The sequence below is a fragment of the Ictalurus furcatus genome, chromosome 2, assembly GCF_023375685.1.
Source record: "Ictalurus furcatus strain D&B chromosome 2, Billie_1.0, whole genome shotgun sequence".
NCBI classification, from domain to species: Eukaryota; Metazoa; Chordata; class Actinopteri; order Siluriformes; family Ictaluridae; genus Ictalurus; species Ictalurus furcatus.
Window position 1 is genome coordinate 10,025,730 of NC_071256.1, and position 15,000 is coordinate 10,040,729.

At 38.9% G+C, this 15,000-nt stretch overlaps 1 protein-coding gene across 2 annotated transcripts in view; it reads left to right on the plus strand.

Moving 5' to 3' along the window:
• nbas (NBAS subunit of NRZ tethering complex) overlaps positions 1-15,000 on the plus strand; it is a 269,126-nt gene that overhangs the window by 95,333 nt on the left and 158,793 nt on the right. For both annotated transcript variants that reach the window (XM_053647154.1, XM_053647162.1), the window contains exons 27-30: positions 3,520-3,582; positions 7,413-7,535; positions 8,225-8,327; positions 12,288-12,514. In XM_053647154.1, the coding sequence (XP_053503129.1) occupies positions 3,520-3,582; positions 7,413-7,535; positions 8,225-8,327; positions 12,288-12,514 (516 nt within the window). The remainder of the gene's footprint in view (positions 1-3,519; positions 3,583-7,412; positions 7,536-8,224; positions 8,328-12,287; positions 12,515-15,000) is intronic.

Below are 15,000 nucleotides of genomic sequence, written 5' to 3' on the forward strand. Positions count from 1 at the left end.
CAAAATTATTCAACCCCCATTGCAGATCAGGTTTATTGTAAAAATTTACAGACATTCAGCTGTTTGCAATGAATAAATCAAACAAAAGCGATTGAAATAGTTCAACACAACGAACGCTACAAGTGGTTTCCCTAAGTTCAACTGAAAATGCAACTTTTCCAGTTTCAAAATTATTCAACCCCTTCATGGCAAGCAATTTTGTACTTAGTAGAGCACCCTTTTGCTGTTATGAGATGCATAGCCGGACACCAGTTTCTGGCAGCGTTCCTGAGGAATGGCCTCCAGTTCAGTAATATTCTTGGGTTTGTGTGCTTCTGCAAATCCCACCAGAGATTTTCTATGAGGTTCAAGTCAGATGACTGTGATGGCCCTGTAGAATCTTCCAGGACTACTTCTGCAACCAAGCTTTGGTGGAATTTGAGGTATGCTTTCGATCATTGTCCTGTTGGAAGTTCCAATGATGCCCAAGCTTCAGCTTCCTCACAGACAGCATGAAGTTTTCTGCTAGGATTTCCTGATACTTCAATGAATCCATCTTGCCTTCCACACGCTCCAGGTTTCCAGTGCCAGAGGATGTAAAGCAGCCCCAGAGCATCACTGAGCCACCACCATGCTTGACTAGACAGAGTGTTCTTTCTTCATCCTTCTTCCTCCAGACGTACCGCTGATCTGTTGTGCCGAAAAGTTCTAGTTCTGGCTTATTTATATGATTTTGAGCAGACTTTTCTTGTGCTTTTGTATCAGTAGTGATGTACGTCTTGGAGTTCTGGCTTGGAAACCTTCTGTGTTTAGTATGCGCCTTACTGTGCTCACACAAACCACAGTGCCAATGTTGCCACCAAGTGTTGCTGCAGGTCTTTTGTAGTCTCTCGAGGGTTTTTCACAACCTGCCTTCTCAGAAATCTGCTCGTAGCCGTTGATAGCTTCCTTTTTCTGCCTCGTCCAGGTATTTCATGCATTCTCTTCTCCTAGCCAGTTCAGGTATTTCATGTGAAATGAAGCCCTTGATTAGCTGTATCAGATGTGCTTGAGACAACACCTGTTTTGCATATTTGTGCTGTTGTGAGGGATTCTGTTCAGGGGGTTGAATACATTTGAAACTGGAGAAATAATTATAAGTTGCATTTTCAGTTGAATTTGGGGAAACCGCTTCTCCCACACTATTTGTTGTGTTGAACAATTTCAATTGCTTTTGTTTGATTTGTTCATTGCAAACAGCTGAAAGTCTGTACATTTTGACAATACACCTGATTTGCAGTGGGGATTGAATAATTTTGATTGTAATTGTAGATGTGTTTGTGTTCATTTATATGAAGAGTGTCAATAGATTATTGTAATGTTTTAGATTAATGTAACTAACATTATAAGTTATATAGTATGATCGCATATAACTTATAAAGTTACATTAATCTAAAACATTGCATTAATCTATTGACACTTCATATAAATGAATGCCTGCTCAGTGTATTAGGTTAGCTCGGTGTGTGTGTGTGTGTAAGTGCACGTGTGTGTGCATGTAAACCTCAGTATAAGCTGCCTCCTAATGGACTCAGGATTATCTCTGCATGCTTCTGTCTTCCTTCAAAGAGCAAAATCTCCAAACCTAATTAGACCGCCTTATTACCCCCTTGATCTTTATTCTCACTGCCCTCTTCAATTTAACTGGAATTAAAAATGCATGATAATTCTACTTATGCTAACATTCTTCTGCTATATGAACACATCTAGATTGTTCGACATAATGAAACACATTGATTCCTAAACAGCATTTTTTTTAAAAAAAAGGAAATGTCAAAAAAAAAAAAAAAAACGTTGATCAGTGCACACTCATACAAGCATGTTCACCTAATTATTTGTATCCAATCATCTCTTTAAATTTCTGAATGAGTTTTCCCCCAGTCGCTTATGAATGTGCTTGCGGCCGTGCGCGTTTCACGTTCGCTTTAGAATTAGCGGCAGTTCGGTGCGGCAATTGCTTGAATGGCGGGTTCATTATTATTCTTAATGAAAAACACAGCAACTACAAAACAGTCCAATGAGAAACTCGCTTATATTAAACATAGAACTTTTGAAACCAAATCTTCCGCCATCGTCTTGTCGGTCAACTCGCCTCACTCTCGTCACGTGATACATTAAACCTGACTCCTTTGTGCTGCTGCTTGGCTCCTGCTGAATTGAGCAGACACGTTCAGTTTTTAATTGTAGCGCCCATTCTCTAACTGCCACGGTGGGCAAGTGATGTAATCGGTCTGTGGCCCGAACACCGGTAACACCTGCTATCGCAGCAAGCCTAGTGTACGCTACTAGACTGAACATACTGTATATGTTTCACTGTTGGAAAGACATTTTGATAATGGTGTATGGTTGAAATTTGTTTCCAAGTCAAATGTAAATCTTATCTATTTATTTCTGAGTCTAAACGGCATATTTCAGGTTCACGCACCAAGGATATCTTGTTTTTTGTCCTGTTTATTAATTTTCAACACATTGGCCATGTTGCTTGGATCAGGGCGTTGCCCCGGAGGCTCAATAGTGCCTCCTTTGACATTTTTCTTTTCTTTTTTTTTTTTTTTTATTAAATGAGCATCTGGTGTCACCTTGCACCAAATTTGGTAAGCCTAAAGATCTTCTTAAGACAAACAACTTCCACATCCATTGACTCCCCCCAACAGGAAGTCAGTGATTTGGGATTTTGTATGTTTTGACAGGTACCAAACTTTTAAATATTCCTCCTAGGGGATTCCTCAGATTCAAGCCAAATTTACTCAAAATGATGCCGACATCCCAGATAAATTGCGATTTGGAACTTAAACTGTCTTGTCAGTCTCAAGCTTAGATCTCTCTTACAGGATTAAACAGCCAAAATGGGTTTTTACATTCTCCATTCTGGAACGTGCGCTGTGTTGTTAGCCAATTGTGGTTCATTATATTAGGAGTTCCTCCAGTGTTGACCTTATTTGTAGGGACTATATTCTGTTTGCCAGTGGTACTTGTGCATTTCATCCAGCATTGTAGTGCAGACAGTTGTCTTACACAGTCACTTATTTTAGGCAAATGTAAAAGGAATACCACGTGTACTACGTAATTCTGTTTTCTATATGAGAATTTCAGAGTTAAAACATCGAACCGATCTGTCCAGCACATTTGTATGTTGCATCTAAACAATTTGTCATTTCTAAGCTAAATAAAAAAAGAAAGTGATTGGGAGTGAACAAGTTTAAATGTGTGCAACTTTGTATAGCTGTTATAAGATGGCTGTTTTGTGGACATAGCACATTAAATGTAGCTATAAATGGATAAATTATGTAATTCTTTAATAAAAAAAAATGTAATAACACATTGCTGTTTATAGGAAAATAATTAACATGGCCTGCTTCATGTCAGGCTGCATCACACCATCCCATATTTGATTATTTTCCCAAAACAGCATGAACTATAGCGTTTTATTTCTTACGAATTATAACCGGTTTTAATTAGTCAGGGTTGAATTTATAATTTCTCTTTCTTGCTCTCTTACAGGCCACAGACTGAAACCACAAAAATCCTGCATGACCAAGTAGACTCCCTGGAGAAACATCTCAGGTAATGGCTGAGTGAAGGATGGCGGGAAGGCCATAGTGGAAGTGAAAAACAGAGGCCCTGGAGATAGAGATGGAGGGGAGAGAGAAAAGACAGAGGGTTTCTCTGGGATTTTTCTCCGGCCTTTTCCTATCCAGAAGTTAGAAAGTCTGAAATTAGTTTTGGCCGAACGCCGTGGGTGGGACTGACTGTATTTTTGTATCTGCCACAGTGTTTCCCCGTTTAATTTGCAGGTGTCTTACATCAAAGTCCTCCACCTGATCACTTCTTCTTTTTAATGTGACTCTTAAGGGGCGTTCCGGGACTTCACATCGCACAGCGTATAATTATCATTGTTCTTGAAGGCTAAATTATATGCTGGGTGGTGATGAAAATCCATGCTGCAGTGTGTGTTTGTGTGTGCATGTGTTCTAGTCAGAGGTGGTGTGGTGTAAACGGGCTGGGACAGCTCTCTTGACAGACACACTCTCTTAGTTCATTTCAAAACCGAAAGAAAAAAGCTAACACAAGCCCATATTCATATTTCATTATAACTGGGTGCATGTAAGGAGGTAATGATTCCTCTGAAGCATTTATATAAACTCATAAAGTTCTGTAAGTAATTCCTTGATAACTTGTTGCATGTTGTAACAAAAGTATTACCTTTTATATTACAATGCCTCACGGTGTACTGCATGTCGTTTATAACTATTAATGACCTGAATAATTATAAAGCAACTGCAATAGGTATTAATCATCATAAAAGCATTATAAACAATACAAATACTCTAATCCTAGAAAGACACGTACATACACATTATTACCCCTTAGTGATAGAGGAAGACCAGAACCTGTTGGGACCAACAGCACCTGTTCCCAAGGCGATATACTTAATTTGAAGGCAAAACATCAAGTTGTCAAATCTGTACGTAAAGTAAGTATGTAAAAGTGTTGCCAGGAAATGGCCTCACATCCTGCCAAATTCATTTGCATGTTATGGATGTATTGTCCTATTTATCAAAACAGCATTTGTTCAGGTTGGTCTTATGATGCGTTGACTCAGATTTCCTGATGATTGGACAACGTTTGTAGGTGAAGGAGCAGTTTAGATAAAACTTAAAATGGCGTCCTTCCATTTTGGCACATAAGAAATTTGTTACATCAAGAACACTCGGCACCTTACAGATTTAACCCTAAGTTATGAGCGGATTTATGTATTTGTGAATTATTGCGCCTCCTAGAGGTAAATTGATACAAAACTTATTGAAGTCCCTAAGGTCCTTAAGAAGTTTGGTTTGAATACGTCACACTTTTTGAGATATTCTCTCAAACGCTGTTTGGTGACTTCGCCATCAAATTTGTTTGCTCGTTATGGACGAACCATCCCACATATAAAATTTCCAACCCTGTTTTGGTTGGTCTCCTGATGCTGTAAACCAAATTTGGTGGTGATTTGACAAAATTTGTATGGGGAAAAAAAAAACTCCAACGTGGCAGAAAATCCAATATGGTGGAAATTATCATGCCATATGATTGAACTCAACTTGACCAAAAGAATCAGTGGAAAATGGAATTGTGTGAAGTTGCTTTGCAAAGCTATTATTGAAAGGTATGTCCAAATTTGCACTGTTGGTAGAGTGCTTGAGTGGCATACATCAAAACTGTTGTGTTGGTAGCTAAGACTGTTCTTTATCACCACTAAATTCATAGACTCCCATGTAGAAGAAGAAGAAATTAAAATAGGGTATCTATGCACCTTCGGTGATTGGCCCCTAAAAACATACAATTACAACAGGGTGCTTGTTCATCGTGAGTGCTTGGCCCCCTAATAATTTATGAATATGGGATTCTTCTAAAGTGTTGCCAAATATATATATCTATATCTATCTATCTATCTATCTGTCTATATATATATATATATATATATATATATATATATATATATATATATATATATATATATAGTTCATCTTCTTCTCTTGCTCTGTCTCTCACTTTATTGCCCAATCTCATTTTTTTCCTCAGTATTTTTCTGCATGAACTGCATATTCTATCCCTTATATCATAATATTATTTCCTTTGATACACTTTCCCTTCCCATCTCTGATTCATTCTGTATCATAACTAGTGGGTAGATTATGTGTCCCTATAAATCAAATCAAATCCTCCCATGTCCCGTGCTTTTTCATGGCAACTGAGGGACAGATGGAGAGAGAGTGTAAAAGGCAGAAACCAATCTGTATCAGTAAAGACGAGAGAGACAAGTGTCTGTGCTAATGTGTGTGTAAGCAGAAAACATCTGTGCACTAAGAAAGATCCCCATTTACTGAGCGCATCCCAGCCAAGTGCTGCGTTTGTTCGGCTGACTGCTCTGACTGATGAGACTCTGATTTATGTCGACTCATTTTGTGCATCGCAGTTTCTCAAATTACACTGTTAAGCTTTCCTCGCTGGAAGTGTGTGGAGTATACAGTCATTTGACGGTGGCTGGGAAGACTGATGAAGGGATTGTGAGAAGATGGATGGATAAATTAATGCATTTGATCAATTGATTATCAGACGAAGGGGTTGATTTGATGGATTTGATTGATAGGTTTATTAATCAATTAAATGTTAAATTAATTGGCTTAGTTAACGGATTAGTGATTGAATAAATGAGTGGATATATAGATGGATTTGACAAAGTTTAGATTGAGGAATTTGTTCATAGATTTATAATATGGATAATGGATTTATTAATTAATGAATGGATGTCTTGGTTGGATGAGAGGACTGTTTATTAAAGTGATGGACAGATGAATTAACTGGATGGATTGATTGAAGGATTGACTGGTGATTTGACTGGCGGGTTGAATGTTGGATTGACTGGTGGGTTGAATGTTGGATCACCCGGAGGATTGAATGGTGGGTCAACTGGAGGATTGACTGGTGGATTGAATGGTAGTTTGACTAGGTGGGTTGACTGGGTGGGTTATCTGGAGGGTTTACTGTAGGGTTGACTGGAGGAGTGAATTGTGGGTTGACGGTTGGGTTGAATGGTAGGAATAACTGATGGGTTGACTGGAGGGTTGACTGAATTGTGGATTGACTAGTGGGTTGAGTGGTGGGTTGACTGGAGGAATGAATGGTAGGACTGACTGGAGGATTGAATGGTGGGTTGACTGGAGGAGTGAATGGTGGGTTGACTGGAGGAGTGAATGGTGGGTTGGTGGTTGGGTTGAATGGTAGGATTGACTGATGGGTTGACTGAAATGTGGATTGACTAGTGGGTTGACTGGTGAGTTGACTGGTGGATTGAATGGTGGGTTGACTGGAGGAATGAATGGTGGGTTGACTGGAGGAATGAATGGTAGGATTGACTGGTAGGTTGGCTGGAGGATTGACTGGGTGGATCTTCTGGAGGATTGAATGGTGGGTTGACTGGAGGATTGACTGGTAGATTGACTGGTGGGTTGAATGGTGGGTTGACTGTAGGATTTACTGGTGGATTGACTGGGAGGATTGTCCGGTGGATTGTCTGCCGGATTGAATGGTGGGTTGACTGGAGGAATGGATGGTGGGTTGACTGGAGGAATGGATGGTGGGTTGACTGGATTAATGTCTGGTGGATTGATTGGGTGGATTGATTTGGAGGATTGAATGGTGGATTGACTGGATGGATGACTGGTCAATTGATAGATGAATGGAAGGAAAACTCTAGGGATTGACTAGTGGCTGTATGGCGTAATTGGACTGAAAATACATGGCAAAATTGAATGTTTTTTCATTATTAATGGTTGGATAAATAAATAGCTATACAAATGATTGATGTATGAATGGCAGATGTAGTTTATCTGTGTGTATGTGTGTTGCAGTGTTGCTGAGGTACTGGAGAAGCATGGCCTACAGAAGCCAATTGCATTCATTAGAAACAGTCAGAGCAGCAGGGAGGAGGCTCACCAGCTGATGGTCAAACTTACCCGCCATACCGGGCGCAAGTAAGACATGCACTATATAATTTATTCTATTTACTTTTAACACTATTTACACAAACACAGGATGAAGGACACACAAATAGGACCCACTTACACACACTCAACACACCACTCAATAGCCAGATAATACAAAATTCAGCCACAGAATTTGATGCAAATATAAACATTACATGTTGCACTGACACACACTAAGTCATTCATTCTTCACCCATAATAAAAACACAGGATCATGCAGTGTGCACACAATGAAGTAAGCTCTAATCATGCTTCTTCATGACTAATTAAATACCGCTATAAATGCACCTACCACACACATGTACGGGGAAATACACAGAAGTTTATCTTTGACATGGAACTCAAGTTCAGTGTAATGCCCAGTAGTTGATGCAGTAATGATACCAATACTGAATTCTTTTTTTGTTGGTTGGTTAAATGGCAACTACTAGTCACTGGCATCACTGTAACCATTCAGAAAAAAAAAAGATGATTTTTTTTACCACTTCAGTGTGGTAACGGTAACTTGACTTAACTCGTCTTTTATCGCTGATTATTTTCATATAAAAGACTACCCTCAAGTGTGTTATTACTTGCGTATAATGGTGTATGAATTCGGTTACATTGCTGTCACAGCAGCTATTATTGTGTTACTCAAACTAGGCATTTAACTAGTTATGCTCTTTTTCTGTTTTTAGAAATCCGCCTGTCAGTGAGAGTGTGTGGAGAGCTCTACTGCAGGATCTACTGGACATGCAGCAGAACGTCTATACCTGCCTGCAGCCTGCCACCTGCCACCAGGTATTACACACACATTACACGCTTGTTACACATTTAATTAAAGATGCATTGTTGCCTTGCAGTCCGTATTCGGTTTGGTTTGATGTGTGGCTTGTGTGATGTAACAGTATTTATCGTTCAATACAATATCCACTGAAGTTTATTGTCGGTTATTTTATATTACCAGACCTGCTAATCATCAGGCGTAATACTAGAAATCGTGGAAGCCCAGGATTCAAATAAGGGACATATAGGAGATGACTAGGGGTTGGAGAGGATACTGTGCCGGTTAATTAGCTAGCATATTAATGTTATGCAATTTTAATACATGAATGTCAAATTTTCCTAAGAGCCATACTTACATTCAGATAACAGTGGAAAAGAGGAGAAAGAGACGTTTTCAGTGTGGCCTAATGAAGTATGATTTTCCACTACACTTAACCTTCCCTCCTTTTTTGAGGCAGTATAGATCTACTATAAAGAAAACTATTTAACGCACGGCAAAAGATTCACTGAATGTTAGCTACCCTCCTGGTGGTATTTTAATTTTGGCTGGAGACTTCATGCGGTGTATTTTCTGACTTGATGAAACCCGTTTTTCAGGCCGGGACAGTAAACGCTGTTACTGTAGCTTGCTTCTTTCTCTGATCTGCTGTCTGATCAAGTGTGTGCGTTCGAGGCTTTAATTTGAAATGATTTGTTATCAGCTAGTTTGTTTATTGCCTAGCTTGCACATTATGAGAGTCTGTACTATACTAGTATATAATACTTTTATTTTTCACCACATTTTCTGTGTAGATTTGGAAAAGATTATGTGCATATGTATGTACAAATCCCTTTGAATTAGCTGTTCCTATTGAATCAATATACTATAAATCTGTGATTGAAATTACAGCCAGAATTCCTGTCCACTTCATTAATCGCCACCTTCAGACCAATGCGAACTGAGAATTCGACAGCGCTGTGGTGTAATAGCCAATAACCAACCCGGTGAGATCTGTTGCAGGGATACAGGTTGTGTCTGGAGTAAAATCTTGGATCTTCGTCACCGCAGTCAAATCGCATTTAGAGAGATGAAGTGGTCGCTTTGATTGGCAGCACTCTCCGTGCTGGAGCATGTCTCGCGTAGCAGAATTTCTAATGAATTTGTCCAAACTCGAGTAACCAAACACAATCCACCCTACTTCCCATCGTGAGTTCTGTATTAGATTCGGCTCATTGGCTCGCAGACAGAGTAGGAGTTGATGTTTCATTTGCAGCATAATTGGAGTTAACTGCATTATGGTGTTAGGAATAACGCGTGCTGCAGATATTGCCTCCCGTAATGGAGACTAATGAAGACGCTCATGATATGTATATATATATACTTTTTTTTCTGTGTTACATGGGCCGAAATGAAACACCGAAGCATGCGGGTAATTAACTATTCGGTGTGTGTGTCTCCCATTTTCTTTCCATCATCTCTGTGTTACTCTCTGGCTGGATGGTTCATATTTTTCTAGGACAGTCCAGTCAAGTGAGAAAGAGAGGAATGCAATGTGACCAAAGAAAAATGAATAGAATATGAAGAGAATACAAATTGCATCAGCCACACGTTTGTGGTTAAATGTTTGGTTTGGTGAAAGACCAGATTTAAGCAGTTCTTAAAAGAGAGTCTGGGGGGTGGCAGGGTATTTCTAAGTTTTTAATCCCTTTTAATATTTCATATCCATTCCAAACGCTTATCTCATAACGTGCGCACACCGCACCTGGTTATATAAATGTCACATGCTTTGTGCAGCAGTAATGTCCATAAAAGGTAAAAGAAGTCAATTCCTAAGCGAATCCTAGCATAGGATAACCAGCTAGAACGGCACTACGGGCGTATACTAAGCATCAAGTGTTTAAAATCACTGAAGACTACTCGCTGTTTGAGTAGGACATTTTTAATCAGTCAAATAATTAAACCGTGTTATTTGTTTGAGCACTCTGAAAGCACCTGCTTCCCCCCTGGGAGTCCTGGATACTTTCACCTGTAGCCTAATTTACATAAAATCTTTATTTTTGATATTTGTATTTAGGATTCTGATTTTTTTATTTTTTTCCTTCTTAAAACCATATCCCATCATTTTGAACTGTTTGTTTTTAAAGGCATATCTGCACCCTTTCTTTGTTTTTCAAAGCAAAATTATAAGAATAATGATTTATTAAATAAACCACAGAAAAATGTATGAAATTCATATTCAAATGCTTTTCTGAGATTTTAAGCTAAAAAAAAAAAATGCTTAAAAATGAGATTATGCAGCTTTAAAAGCACTTTTTTTTTTGGACAGATTTGGGATTTATCAATATTTATGTACAGGTGGATCCACAAAGTCCACATTGAGAATCTCGGAATTTTTGAAGTTGTTGTCATTTTCATATAAAACCTTCAGTTAAGAAAATGTTTTTGTATTTTTTTTCACAAAGCCGCTTGACAGAAATATATAAATTCCGGATATAGATTTTAAATGTTATATATTTATCAACGTTCTGTATTCCGGATGGATTTTTAACACAGATCGTCAGGTTTTCCACAAATCTGTGGAGTCCATGTGAGCTCAAGTGCATGCTGTCTTTACTTAGCTTATCCTAAGAAATTCATTTAAAGGTTCTACTTGTTTTCACTCAAGTTGTTGCTGAAATTCAGTAATTTTTAAATTAGAAAAGAAATTGGAAAAAAAAAAAAGCATTTTCACTCATTTTCCCAGATTTGATTAAATTGTACCTATTATGGTTTTTCAAATATTACCTTTCATATAGAATGTTATAGAGCTGTTTTTGAATGTAAAAAGTCTGCGAAGTTTCAAAAACGAACGGAGTTATTGACTCCCAGAAGAAGGAAGCGATTCTGAACAGCTGAAACGAGTCGTTAGTGATTCCAGACTTACTTCCTGTACTAACCTACGTAGGATTGTAACAAAAAGCCCCGCCTCTGCTCCTCATCGGCTGCTCGCTGGCAGACGGAGCTGAAACTCGTTACGGGAGTGGGCGTTTCATTTTGAAACACAGCGTTAGAGCAATCACGACAGACTGGGACATCCGACCAATCAGAGTGGAGTATGCTCTCTGAAAGGAGGAGTTTAGAATGAATCCTTTAGAACAGCTCATTTAACGAGTCATTTTTGACACTGGGGGGGGGAGGTAATGCTGCAGTTTAAATAATGAGCACATTAAAGTGTTTTTTGATCTTGGATGCATGTAAATCTATCGTATGAGACCTTTAAAACAAAATTAGGCACGTTTCAAAACCATAACAGGTGTGCTTTAAGATGTTAGATGTCATTTGTAGACTACTGTATTTTAGCTCCATTAGCTTCACATCATTGCTGGTAGACTACGTTTTAGAAAAAGACAGAAATCATTTAAATGTAATGGCTAATTGGGCCCAATTTGGACATTTTCACTTAGAAGTGTATTCACTTTTGTTGCCAGCGGTTTAGACATTAATGGCTGTGTGTTGAGTTATTTTGAGGGGGCTGCAAATTTACACTATTACACAAGCTGTACACTCACTACTTTACATTGTAGCAAAGTGTCATTTCTTCAGTGTTGTCACATGAAAAGATACAATCAAATATTTACAAAAATGTGAGGGGTGTACTCACTTTTGTGAGATGCTGTATGTGTGTGTGTGAGAGAGGGAGAGAGACACTTGCTTCCATATGGCTCCTGTAAGCATTATGTGGGGGCTGAGTGATTAATTACTGCTCCTTTACCTGCTGTTTTTTTTCTCTATAATTTATTTATATCTTTGCAACACTTTTTATTCCTCCCCCTTACTTTCATTTTTACAAATTAATTTATTTTTCCCCCAGAGTTTCATTTCTCTCACTTTTCTTTCATTTGTACAAACACTGTTTTTTTTTTTTTTACTTTTTATTTCTCCAACACTAATTTTTCCCTATCACTTCTTTTTCATAATTAATAACCCCCCCTCTCCTCTCTCCTCTCTCTCTGCAGGTGTTTGTGGAGAGTTTGTTGTGTTCCGGTCGGGAGGAGAACGTGCTCCTGGCTGGTCAGCTGATGCAGCGAAGCTCCTCAGTCCCGGTTCCCCCAGTCGGACCCGCGTTACGTGTTAAAGCGGCCTGCGTGCCCTATGCCCAAAGCGTGGACCTGGCGCTGGCCTCTGCCCGAGAGTATTTCAACTCCTCCGCCACACTCAGCGACCCCTGCATCAGCCTGGCACGGTAGGACCATGACCTCTGACCTTTTTACAGCAGAAATGATCAGGATTTGTATTTTAATCTCATCCTCATGCTTGGAGTAAACCACATGTGAAGAATAAAACATCACCGTGCATGCTGTGTAGGAAGAGAAACACCCAACAGCTGTTTTATCCCACTTATACTGTACCACAGCAGATTTTTTTATTTTTATTTATTATAATAACATTTTAATTAGATTAACTTTATATTCAATAACTAAGGTGCAACAGTAAGGCACGATAGTTAATGTTGCATACATATTTACAGCATATAAAAATAATATACACTCTTAAGCCTAGTTCACGTCGTGTGAACACCACAACCACTTCATGACTCCCGATTACAAGAGAGCAAGTCATAGAGTGTGAACAGCACAGCGATCCGCCGACGTTGAAAGTCGTGTAGTGTGAACTAGCCTTAGAAAAAAAGGGTTCTCAGTGGGTCATTTGTATAATTATGGGTTCTCAATGTCTGCTTTAATACAGAAACTCCCAGACAGATTGAACTCTTTTAGTGTACAAGACGAGTCATCTTATTTTTTGCCTTTGAAGGCTGTTAAAATGTATAAAGCATTATTTAAATAATAAGTATTCTCCTCATATTGAAGTATTTTTAATTTATTTATTCATTTTCATATGATTCATTTACATGTGATTCATTTACACGTGATTCATTTTCACATGATTCATATTCATGTGATTCATTTACATGTGATTCATTTACCTTTTCTCTTCTCTCCTCCCTTCCCTTTCCCAAATATTTCATTCAGAAGAAGAAAAAAAAAACAAAACAAAGGAAAACAAAATTAAATTGAAGTATTTTTACCTGTTAAGGTGAACTAGCACATTAATGTGCAGAATTGTTTTTAAGAGTAACAGTCTCCATGTCGACTTTATGTAGGTGAACTGTGACCTTTCATTTCATGAGTCTCCATCTTGTGAGCCAGTAGAAGCCCGGGGTGTGGGATTGTGGTCTCTTTGGTCAGTTAAATAAATAATAATAAAAATAACAAATGAAGGAACTGCTTATTGTTAAGTTGCGCTCTCACAGGACATGATTTTTTTTATTTTTTTTCTTACTGTTTGAACTGCAGTCTTGTCCACTGATATATAAAAGCTGGGATTTTTGTGGTAACATTCTTTTTCTTCTTGTTAGCAATGTTGGCGGTTCTGTATTAGGCACAATAATTATTCTCACCAGGAATCTTACTGAAAGCACCACATACTGACGGATTAAACCATATCCAGTCATTAAGGCATGAAAGCTCTCAACACCTTAACACCCTGTGTTCAGATTGTACATATGAAGGAAAAATATAGTTTTAACAGCTATTTGCAAATATATACAGTGTTGTGGAAAAGTATTTGCTCCGATCCTGATTGCTTCTGTTTTTGTGTACATCTCATACTAAATTGTTTCAGACATTCAAACAAAATCCAAGATAAACATAACCAGAGCTGATTACTGCAAACCCCCGTTCAATCAAATCTACACTTAAATTTTTCAACAGCATGAAGTTGGTTAAAAAGTCTTACCTAGTAACACACTATGTCAAAGTTGAAAGAAATTCCAGAAATGATGAGGAAGAAGGTGATTGAAATGTATCAGTCTGGGAAGGGTTACAAAGCTATTTCAAAGGCTCTGGGACTCCAAAAAACCACAGTGAGAGCCGTCATCTCCAAATGGAAAAACTCGGTACAGTAGTGAACCTTCCAAAATTCCTCTAAGAGCACAGAAACGACTCATCCAGGAAGTCACAAAAGAGCCAAGGGCAACATCAAAGGAACTACAGGCCTCTCCTGCATCAATAAAGGTCACTGTTCATGACTCCACTATCAGAAAGACACCGGGCAAAAATGGCATCCATGGAAGAGTGACGAAGTGAGAACCACTGCCAACACATTAAGGCTCGTCTGGATTTTGCCGAAACACACCTTGATGATCCTGAAACCCTTTGGGAGAATGTTCTGTGGATTGAGGAGTCGAAAGTGGAACTGTTTGGAAGACAGGGGTCCCGTTACATCTGGCGTAAACCAAACAAAGAATTCCACAAAAACATCATCATACCTACGGTCAAGCATGGTGGTGGAAGTGTGATGGTGTGATCTGTTTCAGGGCCTGGGAAACTTGCAGTAACTGAGGGAAACATGAATTCTGCTCTCTACCAGAAAATCCTAAAGGAGAATGTCCGGTCTTCAGTCCTTCCATTGAAACGCAAGCGTAACTGGATTATGCAGCAAGACAACGATCCGTGACATGACCCAGGGAGCAATGTTGTCGGCTGGGAGGCAGAGACACGGCGGGAGTCAGCCAGGGAGCAATGTCGTCCTCGTAGTCTTTGTTGTTTGCTGGAAACAGAGGAAAAAATGCATCAGCATAATGGTATTGGGAGAACTTGCTCACCTGGCTGTCTCTGAGGCCCCCTTTTATACACTGCTAGCATTTCCCTGAGGGTAGAGAGCTGCCGC